Below are 26,590 nucleotides of genomic sequence, written 5' to 3'. Positions count from 1 at the left end.
GAGCAGTCCCAGGATGTCAGACTGAAGGGTTTTGTTTTTACTATGCTGAGGCATTCTTTCCACGCTGCTGTCAGAGCAGCCCCTTCTGGCTGGTCCAGACAGTAGCAGTGAGTCTACGAAGGAGCAGCTCACTGGCCTTCCTGGCTGGAGGAGAGGTGTTGTGCTAGACGGCGAGAGTAAGAAGAGTGGGAGCCAGGATGAAAGCAGCAGAGCCGTTGCAGGTGAAATCTTTGTGAGGTGCAAGGATGTAGCAGCTGTTGGATATACTTTGCCTGCCTACACCGACATATGGGGTTGTGTAATTGCCAAGAGCTGCTTCACTGGATTGAAAAATTAGGGGGGAAACAGGAATTGATGGAGAAAAGCAATAGGAAAGATTTCAGAATAAGTGGTAAGATTGGGATACTTTGAATAAGGTGGTGGGAGGAAACTCTTATCATTTCTTGCTTTCCTTTCCTTTGATTTTGGCATATACAAATGATACAATAGAAAGCTTTTAAAAAATGAGTAACTCGCATTAGAACTAAGCTATAACTTCCCATTCCTGCTAAGCAGACAGCCCTGCCTTTTGTATAGGAAGTTATTGTTTTGTTGTGCTTTTTTAAGAATAGCAGATTGATTCCGTAGGGTGGATATTAGTTATATAAGAGTATAACTGAAATCCCTCAAGTGTATTTAATGTGGCTGGCAAGCTGCCAACAGTATATTTAACTTCCAGATCTGGGATAGTGTCAGTCTCTTATGATTTTCTCTGAAACTCATGTATGCCATTTGGATTTTTTTTTCCAGTTTGGGATTGCTTTCTTTTCAGCTCTGTGCTGCTGCATCAAAACCTTATGCAGCTTGTAATATTACTGTTATGTAAATGAGTCTCATGACCAGAGTGAGTTAAAAGTTATGGTATGCTAGGAATATACCATGTGAGAGAGAGAGAGAGAGAGAGAGAGAGAGAGAGTGTGTGTGTGTGTGTGTGTTGCCACTTCCCTCACACCCCACAGTTTCAGTTCTCAAGGTATTGATCTGAGCATACACTTTAAACAAAGTGAGGCTGATATGTAGATCTGAGCATATCCCAGCAGTGAGAGAGTGAAAGGTGATGGTGTTGTCAGCAAACATGCTGCACCATCCCATCCCTCAAAAATGTAGTACCATCCAGGAACATACAGAAGTGCCACAGCAGCGTTTTCAGTGAGCAAGGGAAAACAGGAGAGTAGCAGTTGCTCTGTTTTCCAAGGGTCATTGAGCACCCAAATATCCAGCTCACCCTTCAGTCTTCTGTTGGAGGGACCTGGGTGTTTCAGTTCAGCTCATCTCAGCAATACAATGAAAGTTTCCAAGTTTCTTGTACAGATTAAAAAGACAGCTGCCTGCAGAGTGCAGTAAACGTGAGTTCCAGTGTAGTAGATAACATTAAAAAGGTCTGCTCCAAGCCACAGATGGCTCATCACGCTGACATGGTTTAATGCACATCTGTATCTGTTTCCATAGCTAACAGTACACAAGGGAGTTATGTGACTAGCCTTGCATCCAACCATCTTTGACTTCCTTAACCCTATGGTTAGAAGTTGTCCAATAAAAGATATTATCTCACCCACCTTGTCTCTCTAAGCCTATGGATCAGGTATCCATTTTGTAGCTGGGTGAACTTGAGGGTCGTTCAGTGTGCGTTTGAACCCACATTCTCCAGGATTGTAATCAAGCACCTTGACCACTCAGCCACTGCACTTCATTGTAAATAACATAACTATTGCATACTGAGACCCTGTGCTGCACAAAGAGAGGCTTTCAACTGAGGGTTTAGAAACAAACTTTTTTTGCAGCATGTACCGCTGATGATCTCCTCCCGTTTTTCCTTTACGCCCCAGTCCTCAAAGCTCAGTGCTGTCCTGCCAAGAAAGGCTGGCTGGAGCTGTCTTCAAAATCCATCCTTAATATTTCTGTCTCTCAAACTGGAAGTAGTCATTGCAAAGCTCTCCTTACTCCCAGCATCTGAGCTTGTTGCCTCGATAGTATTTCAGCCCCTGACAAACCAGGAAGCACGGGAGTAAGCCAAAGTCTGTCACTCAGACCCTTGCAATACGACCAAACTACCAGCATAATAGCACCAGGCATTTTGAAGTGCCAGGGCAGAAAAATTGGACTTTGGAAGTGAATGATCAAATTGGAACTCTCTCAGAAGAGTTTTCAGTCAAATTAGCTGTGTTTTTAATCCAATTTTCAAATTTTCCAGCTAGTTTGGGAGCAAAATAGTATCTATACGGTGTTATTGCTAAGCCTTTGAATCTTTACAAAGATGTGGAAAAACAAGAGAGCTGTAAGAATCTAATCATGTATGTCCTCTAAGTTGAGCATTAGCTATGTTGTTGGAAATCTGTTTCTTCTGCTTCTATAAAATACCAATATTTGGGAATAAGAACTTACAAACACAAAATGCAATTATTCTGTGTCAGTAAGAAACAGAACTTTTAAATCAAGCAGTAAGTGAATTAGGCTATTTTCCTAAATACAGTAATAAATATTATATGTGCAGTATCAACTGTATCCACAAGCAGAAATTAAAGTACTGTACTAGACATTGCTAGATTTAAATACCATTACTATGGATCTAACCAAGAAAAAAGTCATTAAAATGTAGTGTGACTGCATATTTTAACTATAGTATCCAAAATAATTGTTTCACAGTTAACTATAAAATTATTCTGAATACTAAAGAGGCCTTTCTTTTGTGTGTAAATAACAAAATGCAGTCTGACCAGATTTCTTTTCCTTTTGCGATGATGTAACATTCCAGCTAGAACTGATTTCTTTTAATGGATTTTACCCACTGTTAATTAGGAAACATTTTAACACAAAGCACTGTTTAATTTATGGGTTGCTTCGTATGTGAAATAGAATGTAGGGCAAAATGATAAAAGCTCCACTGAGAATCATAGATGCCTGATTATAGAGTCTCCCAAGTACTACTTGCAGATTTTTCTTTTCTCTTTTACTATCTTTTCCCTGATTATTCATTCAAATATAATAACTGTGTCTCACCATTTAATTGCAATAAATGTAGTCCACGTGAATCAGCATGGTATCTAAAATGACCAGATGCATGCGTGAACGTGGATAATTCGCAGTGTAATGGATGGCTTATGGAGTTAGCTAATGTAATTTGAAATACTATATTTTAAAAAATTGATTTATCCCTCCTCAACTCATTAAATATTGCCCAAAACACAGGGTCAGAGAATTGAAGAGCAAAACCTACTCAAGTACAAAAATATGTTTGGGAGAGGAGAACTGAAACTTAATGATATCATGCTTGCCCCCGCCCCTCACTCCGCTGGCCCCATGAAAGCCTCTCCACATGTATTCTGCATGATTGGATTTCCATAGATTTGGAGGAGATGTGACTGTCAGCAAGGGAATTGGGCCTGGAGACATCTATGCACCTTCATTCTCTGGCAAACTGTGAGGACATAACCATAAGGATTAATGTTGACACTTTTGCATTAATTCCCATAGATTTTCACCACCACACATCCAAACTTGGTTGGAGGATCATTTCTGGCCCATCACAAGCAGGGAGACGTTGGTAGTATGGATCCAATGGCTTCTTCATAAATCAAGCTCAGTTATCCCTCCCCAGAGTCTTGCAAGTACAGAGACATAACCAACCCTTGGGAATTAATGTTAACAAGATCAGAATTAATCTCTGTGAGTTTGCAGATGGGGACTGGAGGGAGGATAATGCCACACTGAGCAGCTTTTCCTTGAGCATCTCCACTCCATGCAAACCAACCAGCCCAAATCTCAGGTCAGATAAACTCCCTGCACTCAGAGGTGGGGCAGAAGTTACTGTGGCTTAGGGTCAACTCCTTTCCCTCCAACAGATTTCTGGCCTTTTCAGTTGAGTGTTTGCTCTTTTCATCTCCAGGTCAAAAACTAGAGAGAGTGATTTGGCCTATTATATACAGTGGTATTTTATGCCATAAATTAGCAATTTTGTGAGACCTAATGTTTTTTTAACGAAAAGTCTTGCAGACAAGTTTTTTGATAGGGAGCAGTTTCTGTCCAGTTATTATAATGATAGCTCCTCAAAGTGCAGTTTTAGGGGTTAACAGAATAGAAGAGTGAAATATAAGGTAATGACTGTAGCAAGGAGCATTTAAAATAACAAAAAAGTGCCTCTTTTAACATAGGTAAGCAAACTGCTGTTTAAAATATTTATTAGTGACTTAGAAAAGATGGTGAACAGTGAGGTGATAAATATTCAGATGTCCAAATTCTGTAGGTTAATTTGGACTAGAGAAGACTTTGGGGAACTTCAGCAGGTGAATGTGAATGGGCACCATGATAACAGATAAAATTCAACAATGGCAAATGCAAAGTAATGCGCATTGCAAGGTATATATTGAACTTTTTGTATATATTGTGAGGCTTTACATTGATTATCACCACTCATCTAACAATGTGGGCTTCATTGCGGACATCTGAATAAAAAGCTCTGCTCACTGCTCAGCAGTGGTAACCAAAAGCAAACAAAATGCTAGGATATAAAAAGAACAGGATAGAAAATAACCTTGAAAACATTTTTTTGCTATTATATAAATCAGTTATCTCTCCTCACTCACAATACTGTTTCAGTTCTGGTCATCCTATCTCAAAAAAGATATTGCAGAAATAGAAGGAGTTCAAAGATGGGTGGTGAAAGTAGTTAGAGGCCTGGAGAAATTTCCATAAGAAAAAAGATTGAAAACATTGGGACTATTCAGTTTCCAGAGGAAACGTCACAGAGGTGTACCAAATAATGAGTAGTATTCAGAAGGTAAATTGAATGCTCCTGCTTATCCTTTCTCCTGATACAAGGACCAGGGGAAATTCAATCAAATTAAAAGGCAACAAATATAAAACTGATAAAAGGAAACAATTATGCATTATGTAAAAATAGTAAGATATGGAACTCATTGCCACAAGATGTCATGAAGGTCAAATTCCTAGTAGTATTAAAAAAAGACATTTATACAGGTAATGAAAATTTCTACAGCTGCATTCAGTAGCAATTTTATTTTAAGATAATTTCATGTTCACCACTAACTGCCTGGAGTTAGGAAGAAATGTTCCTGTGGGCTGGTAATTGCCTACTGTTAGGTTTCTTGCACTTTCCTATAAATAGAGCCCTAACAAATTCACGGTCCATTTTGGTTAATTTTGTGGTCATAGGATTTTTAAAATTGTAAATTTAATTATTTCAGATATTTAAATCTGAAATTTCACAGTTTTGTAACTGTAGGGGTCCTGACCCAAAAGGGGTTTGTGTGTGGGGGGAGGGTTCACAAGGTTATTGTAGGGGGATCACGATATTGCCACCTTTACTTCTATGATGCTAGTGGTGGCTCCGCTGCCTTCAAAATTGGGCTGCCAGAGAGTGATGGCTGCTGGTCGGTAGCCCAGCTCCAAAGGCAGCGCCGTCCCCAGCAGCATCGCAGAAGTAAGGATGGCATAATATGGTATTGCCACCCTTACTTCTGCACCATTGCTGGCAGAGCGCTGCCTTCAGAGCTGGGCGCCTGGCTAGCAGCCGTCACTCTCTGGCCATCCAGCTCTAAAGGCGGCACAAAAGGGTGGCAATGCTGCAACACCCCTACAAAAATCTCCCAACCCCCCTATGGTCCCCTTTTGGGTCAGGACCCCCACTTTGAGAAACACCGGTGAAATCTGTATAGTATAGGGTGGACATTCACAAAAGACCAGATTTCACAGGGGAGACCAGATTTCACGGTCCATGATGCGTTTTTCACGGTTGTGAATTTGGTAGGATCTTACCTATGAAAGCATTTGGTACTGGCCACTGTCAGAGGCAAGGCATTAAATAGATGGACCACTGATCCGGTATGGCAATTCCTATATTCTTAAATACTGTCTTTGTATCCAAGAGCAGATTCCAAACTCTGAAAGATATTTAGGGCTGAGTCAAAGATTCATAGGAGACCTTGCAGCTGTAGAGTGAATGAGCAAGAGTGTGTGTGGGAGTGATCAATAAGGGACTGACCACAATGGGCCAAATTCATCTCTACAGAATCTCTTTACAAGTCAGTGGAATTACAGCAAGGATGAATTTGCTGTAATATGTCACCACTGATCTTTTTGTTTCTTTAGCTAATTGTTGTAAACTGTACTTTATTCAGACAGTTGACCGGCCAAAGGATTGGTATAAGACAATGTTCAAGCAAATCCATATGGTTCACAAGCCTGGTAAGTATACATTTTTCTGTTTGTTACATAACTCATAGTGGCATTAAGAAATGCACTTTCCCTGCATTCTGGTGGTTTGCTCACTGATCATAACAAAGCTTATGATCACTGAGTTGTAGATACTGAATAGAGCCCAATGGGAATTTCTCCAAGCTAAGTTGATGTGATAAATGTTATTACAGCAGAAGTGTTTTTCCAGCAAAAGGCTACATACTTTTCTGATGGACTTATTTTTATTACTAACAAAAAATAAAGGATAAAAGCCTATATCTGATCATGTACAGCACAAGAGATCAGTGAGATGTTCTGAGTAGCAAGGTACTTTGCCTGTACCCATCTTCAGTCTGAGTGACCAGGACTTGGCTGGGTGCAGGGTGGTCATTGCTACTACAGAGCCCCTGTGCGCTAGGACAATGAAGCCTACTGAATGAGGAAATACGCTGCCCCTACTTATTTTCCTCTCTCCTCCTATTAATTTGTATAAATTATTTTTGAAGGAAAGGAACCTCTGACATATTATTAGTCTTACTGATAATCATATTTTTGCTTATTCTCCCTTTCATCCAAGGATGTCAAGGCACTTTACAACAATAATTATGCTTCATTATACCTCAGTGAGGGAGGGAGTTGATGATATTCCAGTTTTACTGATGGGGAAATTGATGTAGCTAGGTTGATTTGCTTATGGTCATACATGACATCAATGGCAGAATCAAGAATGGAAAAACACCAAAATGATGTCTCCCAGTCCCTTGCTCTAGCCACTGGACAACATTGCTAGATGTAAGAAGTTGATTTTCATAGTAGGAATGATACGTTACTGTCCTCTAATAAGGGGAAACAGACAGGAGAGGGAATGGCTGGGAGGAGATGAGGGTTGAATAGAAAAGAATGAGTAATAACTCACAATTTGGTATGAACCACTAACTCTGCAATCTGGGTATCATGGCAACAATATGCCACTCATAATAGGATGATAAAAATAGCCCATGATAAGTGTAAAGGGCAAAGACAGATTCCAGAAAACATGTACACGAGGGCTGAGAGCTGATTGCCTACTAATCTTCTGTTTGTATTTGCAAAGACAAAGCTGCTTGTTATGATATACTGACAGCTAGTGCACTACTGTAACATATATATTTCTCTTTATAGATGACGGCACAGACATGTATAATGCTGCATATGCATATAATACTGGTAGGTGTTATTCCCTCACTTCCAATGAATCTTTTGTTAGTGTCAGCGAGCAACAATGGTAGCTAACCACTCAGGCCTGCTTTTATTAAGTTTGTCATCATTGTCATCAAATGTCATCTTTCTTTTTTGATCTCTGTTTGTGTCTTCGTTCACCAAATGTGGCAAAGCCTCATTTTGGTTTATTTCTTACTACAGAATTAATCAGACATATACTGCAGATGTCCTCTCAGTGCAGATGGGATATACTGTAATGTTGTAATCTCTGACTAAATTATATTTATTTTCACTAATGATAGTGTATAGTTTGACTCTTGAATATTAAACTAAAGAGTAAAGTGCAGTATGAAAGTGTGTAATTACGTATACAGGTGAAGATAAGCATTGTGCAGTATGTTGTATACAACTGCCATATTTTTAGATTATACTACATTAAGAAAACCTAGTTATGATGCTTCTATTTTGTGATCTTGTTAATTTTTCATACTGAATTGACATTATTTAGCACTAAAAAAGTAAAATATTATTCCTATGACAGATGTATAAATTTCAAATCTTTCAGAAGAAAGAAATCATACTGCAGTGATATTTAACTAGTACAAAAACTCCTTATCATGTGAATGAAATGTACAATACAAAGTATTGTGTGCTATGCAAAAAGCACTTTTAAGAGTTCTTTAATTTAAATTTTCATATTGCTTTCAATGGGGCTCCCATGCTGATATTTTGTGTGTTATCAAGAACATGTGTGTATATCCAAGATTCATGACCCAAATGGACTCTTGAGATCTTAGTCAAGAAATTTGTCTGGGTAATTGTCCACAAGTCTAATTACGTAGAGATGCTCTTACATACAAACCCAAAGAACATTCATTAAAAAGAATGAAAAAGGTGTGTCTATTTCTTTTTCCTTCTCAGCCTATGACACCAATAACAGCTGAGGGCAGGACAGTTCTGGGGGACTAATAAGAGGTTGCAGTTAATTGCAATGAGCTGCACCTCAGACATTATCTCCCCCCAGCTTGTGATTAATTCCCATGAAATGTCCTGAGCCTTTGTGGAGTGGGGCAGGGAAGAAGGGCCATATATTTAGATCTATAATAATTATTTGAAAATGTACACAATACTCACCAATGTGTTCCTAAAATTTACAAGGTTTTGATGTCCCAGATTTGTTAAATGAATGTTTGGTATTTTACTGAGATGCATTTTGGTTGTTTCTGTGTTCTGTTTTACTTTAGGTAGTTACAGCCCATCCCTCCCCGCTCAGTCACACCCTGCTGCAAAGACACAGACATACAAACCATTGTCTAAAAGCATTTCTGACAATGGCACTGATGCCTTTAAGGTCTCTTCCCCGATACCTCCTCCACATGTACCACCTCCGGTCCCACCACTTCGTCCAAGAGAGAGGTCTACATCTGAAAAGTAAGCAGATTTACTGGGAGGGGGAAACAGTCTACAGTAAATACAACATTACAATCAACTAATAAAAGTAATGGATGTAGAAGTAGCATGAGAGAGTTGGGTTTGTGATCACTGGGAGAACTGCATGGTGAATTGCCTGGCAGATGCGAAGGTTGTGGTCCTCTTGAGATATATAGAAAGACTTATTTTTTAGTGCAGGGTAGGTGTCACTGCTCGTGGTACATGTAGGTACCAGTGACATAGGAAAAGGAGGATAGAGGTCCTGGAAGCCAAGTTTAGTCTACTAGGTAAGAGATTAAAGTCCAGGACCTCCATGGTAGCATTCTCTGAAACATTTCCAGTTCCATCTGCAGGGCTGGTTAGGCAGAAGAACTGCGGGGTTTCAATATGTGGATGAGATGATGGTGTTTGGAGGAGGGATTTGGGTTTATTAGGAACTGTGGAACCTTTTTGGAAAGGAGCAGCCTGTACTGGAAGGATGGGCTCCACCTAAACCAAAATGGAACCAGATTACTGGTATGTAAAATTAAAAAGGTTGTAGACAGCTGGGAGAAAGCTGACTGGTGTGGAGGATCACATGAATCAAACAGACACACTCTTAGGAGGGGATTTATTAAAGGGCATATTCTGTATCCTACTAGAGAGGACTGGATAGAAGTTGATAAAATACAGGCAGGAATTGAAGAAAAATAGTCAAATGAAAAAGAGTCCCATTCAATTACATCACATGAAGGGAGCTGACTAAATATTGCCTATTTTTATATTCCCACACTTAAGCCATTCTTTTTAGGTAACAAATCTGAGGAACTGCCCCAGACTGAGGTGTCAAGAGAAGAGGTTTTGGAAAAAATTGATAAATTAAACAGTAATAAGTCACCAGTCCAGATGTTAGTCACCCAAGAGTTCTGAAGGAAATCAAATATGAAATTGCAGAACTGCTAACTGTGATAGTTTACATATTGCCTCTGTACCGGATGACTAGAGGATAGCTAATGTAATGCCGGTTTTTAAAAAAGGCTCTAGAGGTGTCAAAGTTTGCAGATGATTGAAAATAAATGTATATAGTTAAGTCCAAGCGGGGGACAGTGACTGTGAAGAATTAGAAAGGGATCTCAAAACTAGATGACTGGGCAAAAATATTGCAGATGAAATTCAGTGTTGATAAATGCAAAGTAATACATATTGGAAAACATAATCCCAACTATACATACAAAATGATGGGGTCTAAATTACCTGTTATCACTCAGGAAAGAGATCTTGGATTCATTGTGGATAGTTCTCTGAAAACTTCTGTTCAGTGTGCAGTGGCAGTCAAAAAAGCTAACAATGTTAGGAACCATTAGGAAAGGGATAGATAATAAGACAGAAAATATCATCATGTCACTATAAATTCATGGTACACCCACACCTTTAATGCAGATCTGGTTGCCCTATCTCAAAAAAGATGTATTAGAATTGAAAAAAGTACACAGAAGGGCAACAAAAATTATTAGGGGTATGGAACTGCTTTTATATGAGGAGAGATTAAATGACTAGAACTGTTCATCTTAGAAAAGCGATAACTAAGGAGGTATATGATAGAGGTCTGTGAAATCATTAATGGTATTAAAAAATTGAATGAGGAAGTGTTGTTTACCCCTTCACACAACACAAGAACCGGGGATCACCCAATGAAATTAATGGACAGTAGCTTTAAAACAAACATAAGGAAGTATTTCTTCACACAATGCCCAGTCAACCTGTGGAACTTGTTGCCAAGGGATGTTGTGAAGGCCAAAACCAGAACAGGGTTGAAAAAAGAATTAGATAAATTTATGGAGGATAGATCCATCGGTGGCTATTAGCCTTGATGATCATGGACACAGCCCCATGCTCTAAACCTCTGACTGCCAGAAGCTGGGACTGGACAACAGGGCATAGATCATTTGATAAACTGCTGTTTTCTGTTCATTCCCTGTGAAGCACCTGGCATTGGCCACTGTCAGAAGGCAGGTCACTAGACTAGGTGGACCATTGGTCTGACCCAGTATGGCCATTCTTATGTTCTTATGAAAACAAGGTCATGACTCAATGGGCATTCAGATATTAAATGATGTTATTGCTTCAGTGTGGGCACTGTGCTTGATGCTGTCTTGTCTGGCACTGGTACTTAAGGAACCTAGGAAGTCTCATGCCAATGATACCTTGATTGAACATCCACTCTTTTCCATAGGACTATCCTGCCTCCTGTATTTCAGAATGATCCAGGCTGCAATGACCATTTCTCACTATGACTTTGTGCTGATGCATAAAAGTAGTTTGAGACCTTGGGTACATCTGCACTCCAAAAAATCACCAGTGATGGCAAGTCTAAGAACCTGGGTCTACAGACTCTGGCTCACCAGGCTCACATTGCAGCACTAAAAATAGCTGTGTAGATGTTCCCATTCAGGCTAGAGGTTGGGTTCTGAAACCAGGTGAGATGGGTGGGACTCAGAGCTCCAGCCCAAGCTCAAATGTCTACATGGCTATTTTTAAGCCCCATAGCACAAGCTGTGGGAACCCAAATCTGTAGACCCAAGCTCTGAGACTTGCTGCTGTGGGGTTTTTTTTTCCCCGCGTAAACATATAGAAAGCCCTTTTATGAAACCTCCTAGCAGAGAGCAGGATGTAAGTGATTTTGCAAATTGCAAGCAAAATTGTAACACAGTACAGTAAGTGGACCAGCCCCATGTGAGATGTTTGTGTGGCACATCTTTGGAGACATGATGAGGAAAATTCCATTTCCTCCTCCCACTTCCCTATCTCTTCTTTTGAAGGAGAAGAAGGGTTTCTGATTGAAGGGACTTGGGCATTTTCTCCCCATTTTCCTGCCTCTCTTGCTGCAGTAGCACAAATCCTAGTGTTGGAATTAATACTCAGCCCGCCAATAGCTAAATCCTGTTTGTTCAGGAAAGAATCCCCTATCCCTTTAGTCAAAGGAGATCAGATTAAATGAAAAGTGCTTTACTATTTATTGCAATTACAAGTTCCAGTGCGGGAGCAAACTTTTTATTTTCATACATGCAGACCCTAGAAATTTACGGGTACTAATTCAAAATCCAGTTTTACATTAACTATTTCTAAATATTGACAGCAATGCGTTTTAAGAAAACAAAATGGGCCAAATTCTGCTCCAAGTTGTGGATGCAGCTTCCAGTATCTTGGATGCACCATATAAATGAGAGCAGAATTTGGCCCATTCTGTCTTGTTGATAGCAGGAATGCTATGCAATGAATAATAAACTTTATCAGACGCTGAATTTGAAAAACGGCAATCAAACAAAAAATCCCTTAGTAATCTACAGAATGTATTTTAGGAAGAGAAAATTAGGAGCTTTTGAATATTCAACCAATTGATCCTATCATTGCAGCGTTTCAAAATATCTGTATATAAATTCATTCCAAAGGATAACTAATTTGTTTTACTCTACTATCAATGTGAGCAAGGAGTGGAATGTAATATATTTTAATCTCATAATAGTCTAATACTCTAAGATCATATAATAATGATTCTAACAGCTCGAATGAACCACTCAGGACTAAGCACTCGAACCCAAGTTTGGTTTCTCTTTTAAGAAATGTCTTATATCAGGTGAAAATACATTACTTGTGCATTCCTGTCTGTCTTCTGTACCTTAGGGCCTTAGTTTTTCCCAAGTTTAAGCTTGATGGCTGTTGCCATGGTCTGGTTGGCCAGGGCAAGATAAGAACCTATACTAGTGATTACAGTGTAGGCTTTTGTTAGCATGCCATACAGAAATGTAGAACTGCTTACCTCTACCCAAATTCTGGAGTTGTGGTGATAGTCCTGCCATCTGGCCAGATAGAGTGAAGATCCTTTTAGGAGCCAGGAACCAATTCATTCTGCCTGGAGGAAACCATTCCAGCCATTTTATCTATTTTACTCTGCTGGATGACAAGACTGACAGAAGAAATCCAAGTTCTCCAGATTGGGGAATTCTGAAGTCTTTAGCTTTGTGTACTCATGACCGCTGTAATGCCCAGTCGGCCATGGCACCAGCATTAAAAGAGTGAGTCTTTCTTGCGACTAGGATATTTTTAATTGTCTATGAAATTAAAGCATTTAAACCCTCACCTAAGAAGGTTTAGGGTCCACATGCATCACATCTTTGGAGCTGGGAGGCAAGATATGGTATGCTTCACATTATCATTCAGACACCAGAAGTCACAGCACATAAGGGATTAAGGGCTAAAAATTGTAAATGAAGTAAAATGAGTATGAATCTAAATTTTAATGACATATTTTTGTCTTTAAAATTAAATTCTCTGAGTTATTTTGAATAAAATGCAGCCTATACAAAACAGTTCCATATTCTCATTCATTCGTGGGAGGCATAATTTCAGTTTTCTGCTCTGAAACCATAATTTCTTCCCAGCTAAAATATAAAGTATGTGAACAAAATGGTTTTACTTTGCTTAAAAAGTACAGCAGTCCAACAGCAGAGATATCTGTATCCCAGCACTTGCTCCTACAAACATACCTGTGCTGTGCACTTTCAACAGAAAAGCTACTGTATAGATTTTTTTTTTAAGCACATGATAAAACATGACATGTGCTTTGCTTAATGTCAGGGCACTTCAAGCTATGTCACATCATATGATGTAACATAGGCTGACATAACTTACCAGGATTTGCTAGCTCCTACTGTGAACACATGCAGCAATTACCAGCGACTCTCCCCCATGAGTTACTGGTGGGCCATTTGCCACATTTCTAATTAAAAAGACATGTAGGCTGCCGTCATCCTAAATACAATAAGGCTAGTGATGGCAAAAACTGCCCGGAAATGAAAGTTCCTGCCATTATAACAACTAGGTGACAATCACAAATGAAATGTAGTCCAAATAAGTGCTGTGATATTATGGTGAGGGATGCAATATAAGAAACTAATTAAAATAGAATACAAGTGATTTTAGTGGATAGCACCAACAAGCTGCTAGGCAATTTATAGTTATGAAGATAATGGATGAAATCTTGGTTCTATTGAAGTTAACTGCCATTGAATAAGTAGGCCCAGAATTGCACTCAAGGTGCCTGACCTGAAGAGCTTATAAAGATTAACTGAAATGATCATTTATTTGATTAAGCAAACTTCCAGTTGAACAGTGTATCTGGACACAAACAAATGAGAAGAATACAGCTACAGATCAGCATACAAAGCATCCATTATACTATTTTCTTTAAATATTGCATGAAACATTTTGCTAACTATATAATTTAATCAGTATGTATTTATGAAAGCTTTGTCCAGTGACTAAAGCATTTAGCGTTACCTACACAATTAACATTTCTTTAAGTTTTACTGGATTTGTATGTATGATCAAATAAATGCTTCTGATGGCCACCAGCATTTTAACCACGTGTCATCTCAACCTGCTCAGAGCTAGTACACCCAATACAGTGGTAAAAATACTGGCTGTATCCTGTCTACATTACCACTCCCACCATTGCTATGACATATGGAACAGCAGTGGTGGGAAATGTATATCAGTAATTGAATCAATATCTATAATAATATTGTAAGGAGATTTAGTAATGTTTGCTACTTTTAATGTACATTTCAAATGCATAAAAACCTCTATATAAAGTTCAGATTTACTGTGGAACAAACATTTCACTAGCATCCCCACTATTGCTATCACCGGTAAAACTGCACCAGTGTTAGCAATAGTAGGAAAGAAAAAGGCTAGTGCAGACACAGGCATAGACACATGGAGTAAGTTAAGGGGGCTAAGCTTTGCCTAATTCATAATTCCTTCCCCTGAGGGTTATGTCTCTGTCTTAATATTCTATTCATGCAAATTGTATAGTGCAATGTAACTCCTGACATCTGTATATGCCTTTTACAGAGCTGCAGTGTTGATGGAAAAGACAATCCCACTCAACTGTTTATATTTGTTATTTAGAAATGACTGGGATCCTCCTGACAGAAAAGTAGATACCCGCAAATTCCGTTCTGAACCAAGAAGTATTTTTGAATACGAGCCGGGGAAATCATCAATTCTTGAACATGAAAGACCGGTAAGAGGTGTATTTGAAATGTTTTCCCACAACAAAAGGCTTAGTGAGGGTTAAATTTTTGCTTATTATTTTAACTGCAAATTATAACTAGTTAGTATTGAATATCCATTTTTGTATTTGGAGTTTGATCAGCTCACGTGGTAAATTCTGCCTTGATCCTCCTGGATGGTTGTGTAGATAATTTGAGATTGGTTTGATTTACTTGTTCAATTTAGCTTCTTTGGCATTAAAAAGAAGTCAAAGAATCACTGTGAGAAATTAAACTCCTTTTAGATTTCACATGTTAGATGTAAATTCATGGAAGCTACTTGTTGCAATTTGAATGCATATCCAGCAGTCACTTTGCCACCTGTTTACAATAATTTTATCAACACATATGATTAACATAGGAGTTATGCACGTGCCTGTGGTGGCATGTCACTAGATAGTCCAGAAAAAAAAATCCTAGAATGTGTTTTCTGGATATGTGCCTAATGGTATCATCTCAAGAACATTGGTTTCCTATACACTAACCTGTGACTAAAAAAAATTTCTTGCTGTTTTCTGAGCCATATGTCTGTAGTTGTGATATTCCTCATAAGCATGTCTAATAAGGCTGAAATCTAATGCTTGCAAAATGATCACTAATCTAAGTTTCCATTCACTGAAAAGGCATATGCAACCAGCTCTTCTACTGTACCCTGGTTCCCAGGGGCGGCTCTAGACATTTCACCGCCCCAAGCACGGTGGCATGCCGCGTCGGGCGCTCTGCCGGTGGACCTCCCGCAGGCTCCTCCTCCCGCAGGCATGCTGCCGAAGGCTGGCTGCTTGCCGCCCTCCCGGGGACCGGCAGAGCACCCCCGCGGCATGCCACCCCAAGCATGCGCTTGGCGTGCTGGGGCCTGGAGCCGCCCCTGCTGGTTCCAATACCCCATCATTTATGGAGATTGATGCATATCATGTTATTTTTTTTCCGCAAGATGGAATGGTTGATGGAGTCATTTTTAAAGGGGGAGTTAATGTAATTATTATACATAGTATTACAATATTATAATATCAGTATTATATTAGTATTATTATACATAAATTCAGAGGGCTCATTTTATTAATCTAAAAATAAATAAATGTATTGCATGCATGGATTGTGGCATATATAGTATGTCAACAGTATGTTAAATAATTGCACTGATGGCTCTGTTTCATCATATTTTTCTATGGTTTATGTAATAATATGGGTCCGGTTAACTAGCTTCTATAGCAAGCTGTGTGATTCTATGAAATAGGGCTCTTACAGAACTGGGACTTTCTTTCAAAGGGAAATTTCACTTTTCAGCACAGGCCATTTAAATTGACTGAACTAATTAATAGTTCTAATGATTTACCAAAATCTCTCTGACTTATGAGAATTGGTAGTTTATCGTCTAGCTGAATTTACAAACAGTTCTGTGAAAAAGTAATTCTGTTTTTGCTGAATGATTTTTCTGTCACAGTGGCTGTATTACAGATAGGGTCATTTACTAACCATTTCAATTGCAAACAATCTTCAGCAAGTGAGAGGTGGCAGGCTGAAGGTAAAAACTGGCTTTTTGAAAATTACAGAGCTATTTCATGTGAGGACACACATCTCTAATACATTTTGACTTTGTAATATGAAAAATAAACAACAAGAGTAATTTCATACTGACCTGCAATGCTGAGGAATGTGATAATATAATTTTTCAACTTTATTAAAGAGATACGATGAAATAAGTTGTGATTTTTTGACTAAAAATATTTGACCATTGCTGTAAATTTCTTAAGCAAATAAAATAAGCTTTTCCAGTAGAAAAGCTTTCTTGTTTTCTGATTGGATGGGGAGGACTTGGGGCCTAATCCTGCAACCTTTTCTTCCGCAAGTAATCCTTACTCACTGATACAGACTCTTTGCAGTCAATGAACTACTCCAAAAGATTGCAAGATCAGACATGGCTGATGTAGTTACAGACAATCATCTCTTTGCACAGCAAGTGTTCTCAAAGTGGGAAAGTGGAACTACAGTATTAATAAATTCAGGGGAGGGGAATGTTTCAATGCTATGTATTTCAGTTTTCAAAATGGTAATGAGGAATTTATGCAAAATATAGTGTGCTGCCCCTAAGATGGCTTCCTTTTGAGCAGCTTCTAAATCCATTAACACAGTGCTAGGCTATCAGCACAACATCAGTTTAGAAATTTCCAGAGAGTAACTGCTATTGATTATAAAAGTTAAGTTACATGAAGTAATATATTGCTTTTCTGGCAGAATTACAATATTAATGGATGAAGGAAAGGCAGTATGCAATAATTAAATCTAAATATATTGTATAAAGCATTGTATACTGTATTCATTAAATCTTAAATGGCAAATTCAATTGAAAACTGGCTAAAAGACTAGACAACGGAAAATTATACATGGCAGTGTATCAAGTTAAGAAAGAGTAGAACAGTCTGCTAAAATCTATGTTAGGGTCAGTATTATTCAACATCTTCCTCAGTGATCTAGAAGAGGAAGTGAACAGAATGCTAGTGAAATTCTCAGATGATACTAAATTGTGACCATTCCAAAGAGACCTAGAGAGATTAGAAACATAAAAAGAAAATAACAAAATGAGATTCATCTTGGAAAAATTCAAACTAATATGTCTGCAGATAAATAATTCAGAGGCCATGTACTGAATAATAGGGAGCAGCCTGGGAAACAGGAATGCTGAAAAAGATTTATGAGTGATAGATTGCAAAATCATGTCTGATTTGCTATGTGCTATGGATACAAAAAGGCCAATGCAATTTAAGGTTGCAGCATCATATGTGCAACAGCCTCACGTCACCAAAGAGGGAGGTAATAGGTTCATTCTGTATGACTCTAGTGTGACATACTTGGCATGTTGCTTTCAATTCTAGGCACATTTAGACTGAATTTTAGGAAAAGCATCTTGACAGTGAGATGTATTAGGCTGTGGAATAGTCTTCCAGCAGAGGCGGTGGGAGCTAAATAGCAGGTAAGGTAGTATCTTATTCAGTAGCCTAATAAGTACATAGAATTATCACTTACGAATTTAAAATAAGATAGTTAATTACTATTTAATACTTTGGATTTATTTTACTCTTATAAACTTAAAAATTTGTCCTCTACCAAATTCATCCTTTTGCATTTGGCAAATATATTTTCCCAGGTTTCTAATGGAACTAAAGGTGATGTTCTTTGCTTATTTGTACACCAGCATCACTCATGTTATGCTAGTTCTAAGAAAATTGTATTAGTCTACATCTGCAATAAAGCCAACAAAGAAAGTTTTTGGTGGTCCTACAAAAAAGGTGCTTATAAAAAAATGTTATGTGACAAGTGGTAGATTTTTAGTAGGTATTTAATACACATTATAGAAGGGCAATCAACACCAAAGTTTGATAATTTCATGTTATATCAATTTCAGGTGTGAACTTTTTCACACTGGGCCTGATCTTGCAGTTGTTTTAAATGCAAATTCACATTGACTTCATATGCAGAAGAACCAATTAATCTTAATAAGGGCAGAAATACAAAAGTATTACTATATGTCCTTTAGCAGTAACAGCAAGGAGTAGTCACCTTTTTTGTTCCTGTGTTGAGAAATTTGGGGCTGTTTTTTAACCTACAGCATGCAGATTTGTTTGGCTCTGACTTTACAAGCTTGTAATTGCAACACATAAAATCAGTGTTTGAACTGGAATGGCCCTTTGTGTCAGCCAGGAATGTTATTTTAAATTCCTTTAAGCTGGAATTAGAAATTCAACTCTCTAGCACATTAAAGAGATGCTTTGTTGTCACAAAGACGCAAGAACTAACCAACCTGTAATGGACCTGGAGCCAAAACAGCCATAAGAAAACAAGTAGAAAGAGAGATTCCTTTTAGGGACCAAGAATAGAAGGGGCAAATTAAGACGAAGTCATGATAAACACACTGGCCATGTTTCCAAAGAGACCTTAACCTTGCCTCTGAATATCCATCCACAGAATGTGGTTCCATCCATCCAAGGAAATTGGGTCAGTAGCCATTTAGCTACACACTTTTCACATATACATGTGGTTTGTGCCTGTAAATGCATGTTTATATAGATCAAAGTCACCCAGGCAAAATTCCAAGTGAAAATATAGAAGCCACTTTTGAAAATGCAGTCCATATTGTCCAGTAATTTTTCCTATGTTTTGAATACACTGATAGAATGTTTTGCTAAATACTCTTTGTAAAGGGCACAAGAATAAAGATTCTTCCTAAATGTTTATGCATTGTGGGAGAAATTCTCAACCTGCTATAAGTAATTAAAAATGTATTGAATGAGTAAGTTACAGTGTAAGGTACAGGAATGTTGTCTGTGTTAACTAGCATGTCATAAAAGGAATAGCACCCTTCTAGGATTTACATGCCCCTGGATCTATTCAAACCTAAATTAGGAGATAAAGCCAACATTTATTTTCTTCTGTCAAAATAGATTTGCCTTTCTAAGAATCATAGTGAGAAGAACAAAGAAAAAAAGGTCTGTTCAGCAGAGGGGGTACTGACAGCCAGGTGAAAGCAATTGGCCTTACATGATTCTAACACATGAAATGCAGGATGTAGTTTAAGATGTACATTTTCAAAGCCCTGAACAGACTTTTCAGACAAATGATTCCCATTATAGTCAGTTGGAGTCGTGTGGCCAAAGCTCTGTTCAATACTTGAAAAGAGGCAGAGAACAGCATCCAGCAAACTCACTGTGATAGCTACAAAAAACTTATAACCATGTTAGCTGTAGTTTCACCACTTGCACCATGCCCTTTTGGTTAAATTTGCTGCCCTCTGCTGCTGAATATGTAAACAAAACAATGTGTCTTACCCGCGTGAAGAAAGCCTCGTGTTATTCTAGTTCTTTGTGTACCCATGCTGTTCTTCACATGATATTGTATAAGGGTCCTGAACAATTCAAAGACTATGAAACTCCAGACAAATCTGTCATTTCCAGCTTTCTCTGAACAAGCAGAAATACAGTCTTCTATTTGTTTCTAAATCAAGACATTTTAGGATGATGAGAAGGAATGTAAGATTTTGGGCTCCACCTCAATCCCTACGGGCTGCTTTGGTGGGTCATAACAGTCTGGAAGCCAATCCCTGAAGCTGCTTTGGACTGGCATATGTGGCCCCACACTGCCCTCTCTTGCCACCCTGTTTCAGAAGATGCAGCATAGAACCCAAGTGTCTGTCTGATTCATTTTCTATAAGGAACACCACCTACTTCTTTGCTGGTGTAGCCGGAAATGTTGTTATCCAGGGCACACTGATTCATTGTAGGTTAGCTCTATGATTTCCTGAACCAACTATTAAGCTACTCCATATGTCAATGAGACTTTAAGGAAAATGCCCTCTTTGGTATGAAAATCTATATAAAGTGCTCTTCTGTCTTAAATATAGTGTAACCCAGGGCTTGTCTATACCATGAGATAATGTACTTTACAGAAGTGTGTTCTCTAAAATGCTCAAACATGTTGTGCATTAATTGGTCCATGCAGACCCTCCTGTTGTGCACTAAAGGTTCCCTAGTGCACCTTAACATAGTACTGTTTCAAACAGCACTGTGTTAGAGCACCAGCAGGATCTACATGGCCCAGTTAATGCACAGTATGTTAGTGCACTTTAGCAACCATACTGCTATAGAGCACATTACCCCACTGCGTAGACAAGCCTTTAGTCTATGGGAATGAGGACAAACCAGTATTTTTTTATCTTTTTCCCAGGTTATCTAGTTCAGAATCATGGTGTGTTTCAAAAAGGTGTGCAAAAAATGGAATAGTCTAAATATTGTATTTTGAAGAGTAGGATGTACTACTGATTAGTTCTCTGCATTCATGATTTTTTCAGGCATTTTCCTTTGTATTGTCTTCATCTGTCTTCAGTTATCATATACTAGACTAATGTAGTTTATGTGCTCTTCTAAAATAGACATATTTAATTCAAGACTAATAAAGTAGCAAATCTGGACTGGGCAATTCATGAAGCCAAATTCAATGCAAGTTTTCTGTTAAAGTCTTGGAAGATATGTTGTATTGAATCGCAGCAGATTGCCAATAGTAGTAATGAACTACAAATATTGTAGAGATGAAGGATGATTATGGTTGGAGTCTAAGGGTATGACTCAGGAGATCTGAAATCACTTCCTTCTCTGGTACGTGATATAGGCAAGTAATTTATCTCTGGGTTTCAGTTCCCCATCTGTAAAACTGGAATAACGTTTCCCCTACATCTGAGGAGTGCTGTGAGGATAAATCTGTAGTCTTGGGTAGTGCTCAGTTGCTATAGTAATATCTTATAAATACCTAGATCAAGATAGGGCAATAGTGCTGTTAATTGTTCAACAGATTAAGATTGGTGATCTGTTGTGATTAAATCAAACCCTTTGGGTTTCTGCTAGAAAAATGCCATGGGATGTTTAATTACTGTAAATGGTCCAGACCACAGTGCTATTTTTAATGGAAAAAAATAGCGCTATGCCTAGGATGACCATATGTCCCATTTGGTCAAAGGTGGCACGCAAGCCGATTTTTTTATGGCACACCGAGGTCCTGGTCGCCGGCCCCACTCAGCCTGGGTGAACGGAACTGCAGGCTGGCAGTGGGCTGAGCAGGCCGGCGGCTGAGACCCCGGCTGGCCAGGGGCCAGCAGCCGCAACCGAAACCCAGCCGGAGCTCAGAGCCGGACAATGCTGGGGCACAGTGCGTGGCGCACTCCCAGCTCAGGGGCTGCTGGCTGCCGGAACTCTCCTGCAGGCTGGCACTGGCGGCCGAAGCAATAGGCAGTCAGGCAAGTGAAAGGGGCCGGCGGGAGGCGCAGTGGAGGTGTCCATGTCCCAGCCTGTCCTGCTGCCCCTCTCTCGCCATTGTGGCTGGACACCAAGGCACTGCAGGCACATGCCGTCCCTGCAGCCCCCTGGGGGAAGGGAGTGGCAGGCCAGAGGGTCTTTTGCAGGGCCGGCTCCAGCATTTTTGCCACCCAGAGCAGCCAAAAAAAAATAATAAAAGACACAATCGCTGTCTGCGGCAGCCCTACCACCGCCGCTTCAGTCTTCAGCAGCTGGTCCTTCCCTCAGTGAGGGACCCGCTGCTGAAGAGCTGGACGTGCCCCCCCTTTGTTGGCAGCCCCAAGCACTTGCTTGCTGGGCTGGTGCCTGGAGCCAGTCCTGGTCTTCTGCCGCCGCCCCCCATTTGCCTGCAGATGCAGTGCCCCCACACAGCTGGCCCACAGCTCCCTTGGCAGAAACAGGAACAGCGTGGGGCAGGGACCCATCCACCATCCAGGTAACCCAGCCGCAACCAGGACTGTCCCAGTAATACAACAGTACCTGTAAGAAATTTAAGTTACTTTTACCCCTGCCGGAACCCCAGACCAGCAGTGGACTGAGCAGGGCCAGTGGCAGGCTGAGAGGCTCAGCCCACTGCCGGTCTGGGGTTCCGGCCACCAGCCCCCCACCAGCTGGTGTCCAGACTTCCAGCCCCGCTCAACCCACTGCTGGCCTGGGGTATCGGTAGCCAGCCCGGGACTGTGCTCCTGGCCTCAGCCACTCCCTGCTGTAGCCCACATTGGAAAACTCAGCAAGGAAAAGGATCACACTAAACTGATAAGATCGGCATTTTAATTTTATTTTAAATGAAACTTCTTAAATATTTTAAAAACCTTATTTACTTTAAATACAACAATAGTTTATTTATATAATATAGACTTATAGAGAGAGACCTTCTAAAAACGTTAAAATGTATTGCCGGCACGCGAACCTTAAATTAGAGTGAATAAATGAAGACTCGGCACACCACTTCCGAAAAGTTGCTGACCCGTGCTTTATGCTATTTTATACCACTGGTGTGCGTGGTACAGGGTCCCATTCGGTGCCAATCCACAGAGGACATGAGGTGATACAGCCTCGAGCTACAGAGCCATGATTCTTTAGCTCAAGCTGTAGCAGCTCATGTATTTAACTTTGGAGATCCGCAATTCGGTCCCAGATGTGTTGGCCAAGGTGGCAGCCCACTAGCTGTAATTCATACTTGTTCCCATTTTTTGCTGCAAAATGTGAACATTTTCATATGAAAATTAATGCATCGACAATATAAAAATAATGAAATCAAAAGATTTAAAATAAAACCCAAAGCACTCAGAATCCATAATTACTACTAATATAAATTTCAAACAAGATGATTTAAATAGATGGCAGTTTCATTACATAGGCTGAAATGGCTTTTTAACATAATCATGCCTGCATGATGCATATTGCTTATCTGTGCTGTGTGCTTAGCTTCAGGTTGAAAAGATACAGAATTAACATGCCTTCTTTCATAAGAAGACCAAGAGTGGCTGAAAGCAACATGGCTAAAATCATGTGTGTCTATTTACCCCTTAGTCAGCTTGGGCACTTTTTTGTATACTCTAAAGAAAACAGCCATTACATTTGTTCTATAATTATGCTCCTTTCTTTTACAGGACACATAATAGGTTTTAGATCCTAATTGTTCATGCTGCCAAAGATAATACTCAGCTTTTGAAAAATTATTTTTAAAGTGCTTGATATTTTCCATATTCTATGTAACATTATGCAACTACCACTGGAAGAGCAAGCTGAAAAAGGAGGCATTTTAAAACAGCTAGTCTGTGACTGCTCTTGAACAAAAACATGTTCCATATGGAATCCCATCTTCATTCTTTGGTTTTATTTCATTCCCTTTCCCCCTATTATTTGTTTTGTGTGTGTGTGTGTGTGTTTGTGGTGTTAATGTGACATGACATTTCCAGCACTTTGCTCAGTGTGTGCCTTTTCCTTCCCTTTTCCTTCACAACGGCTCCAGACTGATCACATAAACCCAGATGACATAGATTTAGAAAATGAACCCTGGTATAAATTCTTTTCAGAACTGGAGTTTGGATGTCCGGTAAGTGAGGATAGAATATTAATATTTAAACATTAGGATAATATATTGCTAAAATACAATTCACCAAATACCAAACAGATGTGCCTCTATCTTCCTTATTACATTAAACTCATCATCAGTATTACATCTTCATCAGTGTATGCTAACATGTTTCTATATAATATGGGCCCAATTTTTGATTCACAACTCAGGAAAATAGCCCACTGAAGTCCATAGGAGTTTTACCTGAGAATTGGGTCCAATGTATACATTCGGCCATTTTCTTTATTGAGTGCTTAATCTGCCAAAACATTGATTTTAATCACTAATTAAGGTGCATAGACTACATAGAATAAGTGGTATATACTTGTTGCTAAGTGTAATATCAGCTGTATATAAAACAGAATTGTTTTTTACTTTTACTAAATTTTTGCATTAGATTGATTAAATTATCAAGAGTAGAAGACAGTTTTTTAAAATTATAGATTCCAAAGCCAAAAGCACTCAGTTTTGTATGAAGGAATGTGTCTACTTTTAATACACATACGCACCTACAGAAAATGGGCGCCATTTAGAAACTCAACATTGGTATGCTTGTCACTATGGAATCTCCATCCTAAGCATAGTAGATACTACAGTTAATGCAGGTGCCTGTGGCAATAAGTGTTGACTTTTGGAGGGTTGGGATTCAAAGGGGGGGGGATTCGACATTTATTGACACAGGCATCTACAGTAACTGCAGTGTTACAGTGATAAATACACCAATGTTGCATTTTTAAATGGTGCCTGTTTTATCTGTGTGTGCCTCTCTCTCGCCCACACACACATACATGCAGGATATATAATTTTATACTTAAAAAGGTGTTGTTAGTTTTAATTTAAACTAGACATCTACTTGCAACTGCACACTCTTCGAGTCTGCTCCAGTGTTCACTAAGTCAATAACAACCCCCCCATTGACTTCAATGAAAGCAGAAGCAAGCCCTGTATATGCAACTGACAATATATATATGCAAACCCATATATATTAATACAAACCATTCAATTATTTAGATATGTAATCCTATTTTTAATTTTTCACTGAAACAATGCATTAGATATTTAAGTATTTTTTTAATTTGTAATCCAACAGTCTGCAATACATCCTTATATTTTCATCAAACAGACTAACTTTAACTTCATTTTATCTAGCTTTTAAAACTCTTTTTATCATCATTCATCCATATGTAGGCAAGACGTAGGCAGGCTAAAAAAAATTCTATCTAGAGACAAAAATATCACTAGTTGTCATTATTATCCTCTATACGGTAAAGTCCATATAGAAATTTCACCAGCAGGCCATAAATACTCAATCCTTTATTATACATTCTTCTGTCTCACCAGTTTTTAAACTGTTAGTATTAATACAACTATTCACGTTTTAAGTTGGAAGTTTTACTCGCTAAAATTACTAACATTTTATTAAGATGCTTGATATTATTGCAAAATTATTGTACCACGCTCTTCCTTCCAGTGAACTCCCATTTTGCTGCATATGTGTCACTCTTGTATCTGATGCTGTCAACACTCAGTTTCTAACTATGTCACCTTCTCCACATGTTTCATTCCTTGCTGCCATTGATACTCCTCCATTTCATCTCTACACTTCTGCTTATATGGTGCAGCCTCCTAAAAAGCTTTTGGACTATGTTCAAGACAATTCTCCCGCTGTTTCCAATGAGGTAAATGAAGCATTCTTTCTTGTTCAGACGATTTGCTTGAGAAACAAGAGCATGACACTCACTAGTCATATCTGAGTTTAATGTTTAGTGGTTTCCTACCAATAACTCCTGGGCCATTCATAATTTGGTATCATTTTATCTTTGTCTTTATATCTTTCCAGATCACTAGTACATATGGATGTTGTTCTTATTACATTAGAAAGTGAGTCCATGTTCCAAAACCGCGAGAGTCGCATTCAAAATTGCAAAATAAACCATACATTTCTAAATCTTGATATATTCCCACTTCCTCAGTTATGCATTGATTTTAGATACCAGTTAACCCAGTCTAAAAGAACAGGATTTGTGATTAATATATCTGGTGGCAAATTATAGCTTTCAAGTGAAAGTCATGTTGGATGAGCTTTTTTTCACTGAAATATTTATAATTAGGTTTCCTAGCCAGGAAAACCAGCAATGAATTGTGGCTGTAAATTAGTAACTGAAGAATAGATATTTGTCATGATTCTGATTAAATAACATCAGAATTAAGTACAGGACTGACTGCCATTGCCTTGCACTAAATGGGACAGATCCAGATTTTCATTTTTTGGTCCCATGTCATGTTGTACTTGAGCACAAGACAGTGTCCTGTCACAATGTGGTTTTAAGTCATTCATGATTCTTGATTGTCTTGAGGGCACTCAGTCGATAACAGAGGAAGCCATTTAAATTACCCAGAATATGATCTTTTGGAGTTTGTGTCCAGTAGAGCTGGGTAAAATATTTATAACTAATGTGTTGGTTTCGTGTATATTTAATTTACAAAACATGTCTGTTTTTTAAAGTGAGTATCTGTGATTCTTGAAAAAAATATTTCCTCAAATATTTTTCACTTTAGGTGTTCGTGAAAATATTTAAAACAACAATACTTTGTTCAAAAATACCATGTTTGTGAAATTTAGTGGATTAAACAAAATTTCAGGGGAGCAAAGTCATGCCAAATGAATGGCCAAAAATCAACACTAATTTTCATGGAGAGACACAAAAACTTTCACCAAT

At 38.8% G+C, this 26,590-nt stretch overlaps 1 protein-coding gene and 1 long non-coding RNA gene across 11 annotated transcripts in view; one reads left to right on the top strand and one right to left on the bottom strand.

Annotated features, from left to right (window-relative positions):
* Window positions 1-26,590, top strand: part of SORBS2 (sorbin and SH3 domain containing 2) — a 434,202-nt gene that overhangs the window by 353,156 nt on the left and 54,456 nt on the right. For all 6 annotated transcript variants that reach the window (XM_039539823.1, XM_039539828.1, XM_039539825.1 and 3 more), the window contains 6 exons: window positions 6,174-6,240; window positions 7,393-7,437; window positions 8,676-8,862; window positions 14,812-14,926; window positions 23,766-23,849; window positions 25,493-25,549. In XM_039539823.1, coding sequence (XP_039395757.1) covers window positions 6,174-6,240; window positions 7,393-7,437; window positions 8,676-8,862; window positions 14,812-14,926; window positions 23,766-23,849; window positions 25,493-25,549 — 555 coding nt within the window. The remainder of the gene's footprint in view (window positions 1-6,173; window positions 6,241-7,392; window positions 7,438-8,675; window positions 8,863-14,811; window positions 14,927-23,765; window positions 23,850-25,492; window positions 25,550-26,590) is intronic.
* The window catches only part of LOC120405904, a 148,776-nt gene continuing 146,331 nt past the window's right edge, over window positions 24,146-26,590 (bottom strand). For all 5 annotated transcript variants that reach the window (XR_005598976.1, XR_005598977.1, XR_005598972.1 and 2 more), the window contains one exon: window positions 24,146-25,584. This is a non-coding gene — a long non-coding RNA (uncharacterized LOC120405904). The remainder of the gene's footprint in view (window positions 25,585-26,590) is intronic.

Source organism: Mauremys reevesii, linkage group 5 (genome assembly GCF_016161935.1).
Source record: "Mauremys reevesii isolate NIE-2019 linkage group 5, ASM1616193v1, whole genome shotgun sequence".
Classification (NCBI taxonomy): Eukaryota; Metazoa; Chordata; order Testudines; family Geoemydidae; genus Mauremys; species Mauremys reevesii.
Note: the sequence above shows the minus strand (reverse complement) of the source record. Positions and strands in the feature narration are given on the sequence as shown.